The sequence below is a fragment of the Myotis nattereri genome (assembly GCF_964212035.1).
Source record: "Myotis nattereri genome assembly, chromosome: 15".
NCBI classification, from domain to species: Eukaryota; Metazoa; Chordata; class Mammalia; order Chiroptera; family Vespertilionidae; genus Myotis; species Myotis nattereri.
The window spans coordinates 57,547,528-57,555,193 of record NC_138090.1 but is presented as its reverse complement, the minus strand read 5'-3'; the positions used below and the strand labels follow the sequence as shown (position 1 = coordinate 57,555,193).

The 7,666-nt window shown below is 45.1% G+C and overlaps 1 protein-coding gene across 1 annotated transcript; it reads right to left on the bottom strand.

Moving 5' to 3' along the window:
* Nucleotides 1-1,070: 1,070 nt before the first annotated feature.
* On the bottom strand, nt 1,071-3,074 carry LOC308530750 (uncharacterized protein; the record flags this gene model as incomplete). Its single annotated transcript, XM_081107431.1, has 2 exons — nt 1,071-2,512; nt 3,069-3,074. 2 exons carry the CDS (start codon nt 3,072-3,074, stop codon nt 1,163-1,165), a joined length of 1,356 nt encoding a protein of 451 aa, XP_080963557.1. The 3' UTR covers nt 1,071-1,162.
* Between the last annotated feature and the right edge of the window lie 4,592 nt (nt 3,075-7,666).

Here is a 7,666-nt window from a genome sequence, read left to right as displayed (position 1 = left end):
CGTATGCACTGTGTAAGCACTATCTGAGAATAAATTGACTGGACTATTTTGACAGTAGAGAAGGGCGTATATTATAGCTCTGAGTTCTCCTACTTGTGCTGAGCCTTGATAAGTGTATCTAAGGTAAGTGGGGTTGGTGAAAGTTTTAGGGGACTTTATTATTGCTGCACAGTAATGCCTCCCCACGTCAGTGAAGGCACTGGGTGCCCTTTGAGGGAGCCGTTGACAGTTGGAGGTGGAATGCGGGAGTTGGTGCCCTTTGCAGCAGCCATTGACAGTTGACGGTGGAATGCGGGAGTTGGTGGTGCCTTTTGCGAATCCCACCAACATTAACAAAACCATGACGGTTTGGGAGCTGAGCCCAGGGTGGAGGGAGGGATGGAGACGCGGCTTCCGGGCGACGGGGCTGGAATGTCAGAGAAGGGGGTAACGGTTTTTCCTCGTGGACCTCAGCGGGTCGAATCCTTTTCAAGACCTTCTCCCAAGTGGAGGGGTCCCAAATGGGGACCTCGATTAACCACAGATTGGACTGTAATAGATACTCCCAATGAGTTTGGAGTTCCTTTTCAGAGACCTTAACTCGCCTGCTCTGCAGTAAGGCGTGGAATGCGCGCGCTTGTGGCACTCTCGCCGAAGGGGGAAAGTTTCCCATTTTACTGTAGAGGGTCGCTCACCCGTCCAGCCATTCCAGGGGTACCACGTTCGGGCGCCAGATGAAGCAGGGGATCCCTCGGGGGTGAGGATGACAGAGCCCCAACGCGCTAGGGCGTCTGCATGCACGACCCCGGGGACCAGGTTCATTGACGCAGATCCGTTTAATTGAGGAACTACAGGGGTATATATAGCATGAGGGGACCAATCAGAGGGAGACACGTTGCTATAGGCGACCAATGGCTGAAAGGCTGGGGTACTATGCATGTGGCTCTAGGAGTTAGTTCAGGTGGGCATTGCTACTTCCTGGTGTGCCGAGGAAGCATGTCATGGTGGAGTGTGCTCACACCACTGCAACAGCCACAGTGCTGAGACATACTTCCTGAGCTCTACTACATTGATGGGCAAGTCAAAAGACATGTTTTTGATATTTATTGTATATATTTAAATGCCATTTAACAAAGAAAAATCAACCAAAAAAATGAGTTCGTGTTGGTTCGCCATCATTGCTTTAAGGACTTACTCCAGTGTGAAGTCTCTGATGATAACGAAGTCTGGCATGATCGATAAAAGATTTCCCACATTCACTGCACTCATAAGGCCTTTCTCCTTTGTGAAGTCTCTGATGATAAGAGAGAGTGTCACTATGGGCAAAACATTTCCCACATTCACGGCACTGATACGGCCTTCCTCCCGCGTGAATTCTCTGGTGTTTAACCATATTTGACTTCGACTTAAAAGACCACCCACACTGGCTACACTGATAGAGCCTCTCTCCTGTGTGCACTATCTGATGGTTCTTGAGGATGAAACGACAGGAAAACGATTTCCCACATTCACTGCACTGATACGGCCTTTCTCCAGTGTGAATTCTCTGGTGTGTAACCATATTTGACTTCCTGCTGAAAGACTTCCCACAATGACTACACTGATAAAGTCTCTCTCCTGTGTGCACTATCTGATGATTCTTGAGGTAGATACGACAGGAAAACGATTTCCCACATTCACTGCACTGATAAGGCCTTTCTCCACTGTGAAGTCTCTGGTGTGTAAGAAGATAAGATTTTTGGGTAAAGCTTTTCCCACATTCACTGCACTGGTAAGGCCTTTCTTCTGTATGTGTTTTCTGGTGTTTAAGAAGGTAATAGTGAAGGGTAAAAGATTTCCCACATTCACTGCATTGATAAGGCCTTTCTCCTGTGTGGACTTTCTGATGACTACAGAGTTTGGATCGAATTGGAAATGATTTCCCACACTCATTGCACTGATAAGGCCTGTCTCCAGTGTGAATTCTCAGATGGTAACGAAGCCCATATTGAGAGGTAAAAGATTTCCTACATTCACTACATTCATAAGACTTTCTTCCACTATGAACTATCTGATGTTGAGTGAGGGAAGACAGTTGGCTAAATGATTTCCGACATTCAAGGGACTCATAAGGCCTTTCTCCAGAGTGAACTGTCCGTTGTCGAATGAGGATGCATCTCTCGCTAAAAGATGGCACACATTCACAGCACAAGTCACAGTTTTCCCCAGTGTGACTTCTCCAGGGATAAATGAGCACAGATTTTGGGTGGAAGGACTTCCCACAATTGCCGCACTTGTACTGCCTTGGGCCACCACGAAATCTTCGATGCTGATTGAATTTATCGCTCTTCACAAGCAGGGCCCTGTCCACACAGCTTCCAAAGGGCTTCTTTGCCAGGTGCTGCTTCTGGTGAATTTGGAAGTTTGTACCCAAATAAAATTGTTTCCTACCTACCCCACACCTGACCACGTTCTGGCTGTGTGGTGTTCCTTGGTGCTCGGCCAACTGGAATATGTCGCTCAAGACGGGACCACAGCTCTCACAGAAGTGGGTCTTCAGGGAAGACACAGCCGCCTTGGAGGGCCTGGACGGTGACCCTCCTACAGAAACACTCTGTTCACAGGGAGCGTCTGCATCCTCTGGGCCACAGCAGCCACCTGAACACAAATAAACCCTGGTGAAGTACAGGTTGACTAAAGGAATGGGTTAATGCCATCACAAATGTGTATTTGTCATATGTAGAAATGAGTGTGGGATGCTGTTCAACAAAGGGAATTAAAATATGGCCACTGGGCATGACTAAAAGTATACTTCTTATATGCGTTTAATGGTTATCAGGTTAAAACTAAGTGCTATAACTCTAAGATGTTTGTTTGTTTGTTTGTTTTTTAATATATTTTATTGATTTTTTACAGAGAGGAAGGGAGAGAGAGATAGACAGTTAGAAACATCGATCGGCTGCCTCCTGCACATCTCCTACTGGGGATGTGCCCGCAACCCAGGTACATGCCCTTGACCGGAATCAAACCTGGGACCTTTCAGTCCCCAAGCCGATGCTCTATCCACTGAGCCAAACCGGTTTCGGCAACTCTAAGATGTTTTAAGTAACCCTCATGGTAATCACAAAGCAAAAGAAATGAAGGAAAAGAAATGAATGCATACCACTATGGAAAAATAATTTAACCAGAGAGTTAGCAAGAGAGAAAAAATAAACAAAACAAAACAAAAAACGGTACAAAACATGTACACAAAAGTTCACAAGACAGACAACAGAGGACGAGGGTGAGGGCAGGATTTGGGGGGTGGGAGGGGAATCGAGGGGTAAGGACACATTTGTAATACCTTAATCAATAAAGGGAAAAAAATAGTTAACAAGACGGCAATTGTCAAGTACTTACAAAATTATTAAGTTATACACAGTAGCTTAACTTATTAAAAAAACAAGTTTCGCCCTAACCGGTTTGGCTCAGCGGATAGAGCGTTGGCCTGCGGGCTCAAGGGTCCCAGGTTCAATTCCGGTCAAGGGAATGCACCTTGGTTGCGGGCACATCCCCAGTGGGAGTGTGCAGGAGGCAGCTGGTTGATGTTTCTCTCTCATTGATGTTTCTAACTATCTATCCCTCTCCCTTCTTCTCTGTAAAAAATCAATAAAATATATTTAAAAAAACAAACAAGTTTCAAACACATGTTGCCTGAAAAAGTCTACAGTGTTAAGGACAGAAAGAATCTGAAGGTGAAGAAGTTGGAAACAATAATTCATGTAAATGGAAGTAAGAAGAATAGCCCACACTTATAAGTAGCTATACTTATACCAAAAAAATAGACTTCAACTCAGAATACTAAGAAAGTCATTATCCTATCTAATAAAGAGGGAATGTAGTAATTGATCGTCACGCCCTCACAAGATGGCAGTGCCCACAGCCAATAAAGTGGGAATATGCTAATCGACTGGCACACCCACAAAGATGGCGACACACACAGCCACAAGATGGCGGCGCCCAGTCCCCTAAGCCCCTACAGGGCGGCAGGCGCACGGCACAGCCAGGCCTGCCCTCAGGTGGGTCCAGCCACTCCGCGCACCTGCCTCTGGAGTCCCCCAGTCCCCTCAGCAGCCAGCTGCTCAGGGCCAGCCCCAGGCGCAGGCAAGCCTCAGAAGTCTGCTGCCCAGCTGCCCAGGGTGGGCCCAAGGCTCAGGTAACAATAGCCGGCCGAGGCTTGCGCTGCCAACAGTGGCAGCAGGAGGTGAGATGGGGGTGTCGCCTCCCGCCACTGAGGGCTCTTGGACTGTGAGAGGGGGCAGGCCGGGCGGAAGGATCCCCCTACAGTGCATAAATTTTCATGCACCAGGCCGCTAGTCTATATAATAAAAGCCTAAGTGACCTTTATGGGGGAACGACCAGAACATCTCGTTGCAATGATGCGCACTGACCACCAGGGGGCAGACACTCAACACAGAAGCTGCCCCCTGATGCTCAGTGGGCTCCCACGTGGGGAGCGCTGCTCAGCCAGAAGCCGGGATCAGGGATGGCAAGCACAGTGGTGGTGGCAGGAGCCTCTCTTGCCTCCGCAGCAGTGGTAAGAACCAGCAAGCTAAACGGTAAAGAGCAGCAAGCAGGCAGTAGGTAAGGAGCAAGGGGTCCTGGATTGGGAGAGGACACAGGCCAGATTGAGGGACCAACCCCTCCTCCCCACTGCAAGAATGTCATGCACCAAGCCTCTAGTATAATGATAAAGAAATTGATTGATCAAGAGAATAAAAACATTATACATTTTTTCTTTTAAACATGTTTTTACTGATTTTTTTCAAAAGAGAGGTAGGGAGGGTGGAACAACTATAAGAGAGCGAAAGACTGATTGGCTGCATATTGCAAATCCCCAGTTAGGGGCAGTGCAGGAGGCAGCAGAACAATGTTCTCTCATATATTGGTATTTCTCTGACTCCCTTTTTCTCTCTCTGAAATTAATTTTTTAAAAAGAAGTAAATCACCCTGGCCGGTTTTGCTCAGTGGTTAACACCCTGGCATACGGACCAAAGGGTCATGGGTTCTATTCCTGTTCAAGGACATGTACCACAGTTTCAGGTTACTGAGCCATGGTAGGGGAGTGAGAGGGAGGCAACCAATCAATGTTTCTCTCTCTCTTTCTCTTCTTCTCCTCCCTCCCTGCCACTCTCTCTATATTTTCAATGGAAAAAATATCCTAAAGTGAGGATTAAAAACAAACAATAAATAAATAAATTAAATAAAAGAGGAGACATTACAACCAATACCACAGAAACATAAATATCATTTTTTAAGAAATAGAATTTTACTGCCCTGGCCGGTTTGGCTTGGTGGATGGAGCATCGGCCTGCGGACTGGGGGGTCCTGGGTTCGATTCTAGTCACGGGCATGTGCCTTGGTTGCGGGTGCATCCCCGGTGGGAGGTGTGCAGGAGGCAGCTGATGGATGTTTCTCTCTCAATGATGTTTCTGGCTCTCTGTCCCTCTCCCTTCCTCTCTGTGGAGGATCAATGGAGTATATTTAAAAAAAAAATAGAATTTTACTGATTTCAGAAAGGAAGGGTGAAGGAGAGATAGAAACATCAATGATGAGAGAGAATGATTGATCAGCTGCCTCCTGCACTCCCCCCACTGGGGATGGAGCCTGCAACCTAGGCATGAGACCTGACCCAGACAGCATGGCGTTTCCTCAAAAAATTAAAAATGTAACTGCCATTTGACCCCGTGATCCAACTTCTAGGAATATATCCCAAGAAAACAGAAACACCAATCAGAAAGGATATATGCACCCCTATGTTCATAGCAGCACAATTCACCATAGCTAAGATCTGGAAACAGCCTAAGTGCCCATCAGTAGATGAATGGATTAGAAAACTGTGGTACATCTACACTATGGAATACTATGCTGCTCTAAAAAGGAAGGAACTCTTACCATTTGCAACGTCATGGATGGAACTGGAGAGCATTATGCTAAGTGAAATAAGCCAGTCAATGAAGGAAAAATACCACATGATCTCACTCATTCATGGATAATAAAGACCATTATAAACTTATGAACAAAAACAGATACAGAGGCTGAGCAGCCTTGAACAGACTGTCAAACTACAGCGGGAAAGCCGGAGAGGGTTGGGGGGCAGGAGGGAGGGGGGTAAGAGATCAACCAAAGGACTTGTATGCATGCATATAAGCTTAACCAATGGACATAAGACACTGGGGGGTAGGGGAGGCCAGAGGATTCTCAAGGGCGGGGAAAAAGAAGGAGACATATGTAATACTCTTTATAATACTTTAAGCAATGAAACAATTTAAAAAATAAAAAAAATAAACTCAGGAACAAGCCTTGGCTGGGGTGGCTCAGTTGGTTACAGCATTGTCCTGTGCACTAAAAGGTCATAGGTTGGCTTCCCAACAAGGTAACACACCCAGGTTGCGGGTTCAATCCCATCAGGGTGCATACGGGAGGCAACCAATTGATGTTTCTCTCTCACATCGAAGTTCCTTTCTCTTTTTTTTGCTCTCCCTTCCACTCTCTCTGAAAAAAGACTCTCGCATAAGGATTAAAAAAACAAGTAAAAAATAAAATCAGGAACAAGATACGGATGTCCACTCTCCTCAGTTCGATTCATAATAGTCCTGGAATTCCTACCCAGAGTACTTGCCAAGCAAAAGAAACAAAGGCACCAAAATCAAAAAATAAATAAAACTGCCGAACTGGTTTGGCTCAGTGGATAGAGCGTCGGCCTGCGGACTCAAGGGTCCTGGGTTCGATTCCGGTCAAGGGCATGTACCCTGGTTGCAGGCACGTCCCCACTGGGGGGCGTGCATGAGGCAGCTGATGGATCTCTCTCATCGATGTTTCTGACTTTCTATCCCTCTCCCTTCTTCTCTGTAAAAAATCAATAAAATATATTTTAAAATAAATAAATAAATAAATAAAACTGTTTACAGAACACAAGTTTATACATATAAAACCCTCAATGCCTATAGCATAAAACTGTCAAAACTAATAAATCAATTAGTAGAGTTGCAAGATACAAAATCAACATAGAGCCCAGCTTGTGTGGCTCAACGGTTAAGTGTTGACCCATGAACCAGGAGGTCACTGGCTTGATCATAGGCTGGGGCACATGCCCAGGTTTCAGGCTCGATCCCCAGTAGGGGGCGTGCAGGAGGCAGCTGATTGATGTTTTTCTCAAATCCATGTTTCTATCTCTTCCTCTCCCTTCCTCTCTCTCTATGGTAATAAAAAAAGCATATTTAAACAAACAAACAAAAATCAACAAAGGAAAATCAGTTGTGTTTCTACACACTAATAACAATATTTTTAAATAACAAATTAAGCAAGCACTCACATAGACAAATAGCATCAAAAACAATAAATATATACAAATTAATATAACCAAGAAGGTGCAAGATCTGGACACTGAAAACGAAAAGACATTACAAACAAATGGAAAGATACCCCATGTTCTGGATTGGAAAAATTACTATTGTTAAAATGTACATGCTACCGAATGGAATTTATAGAGTCAATCCAATTCCTATTAAATTTCAAACTAGGCTTTTTCATAACAATAATAAAAATAAAAAAGAAGCCTAAAATTCCCATGGAACCTCAAATGACCACAGTGCTAAAGCAATCTTGAGTATGGTCGAGGCTAATGATGCCACACTTCCTAATCTCAAAGTTTGAAGCTACACTAATT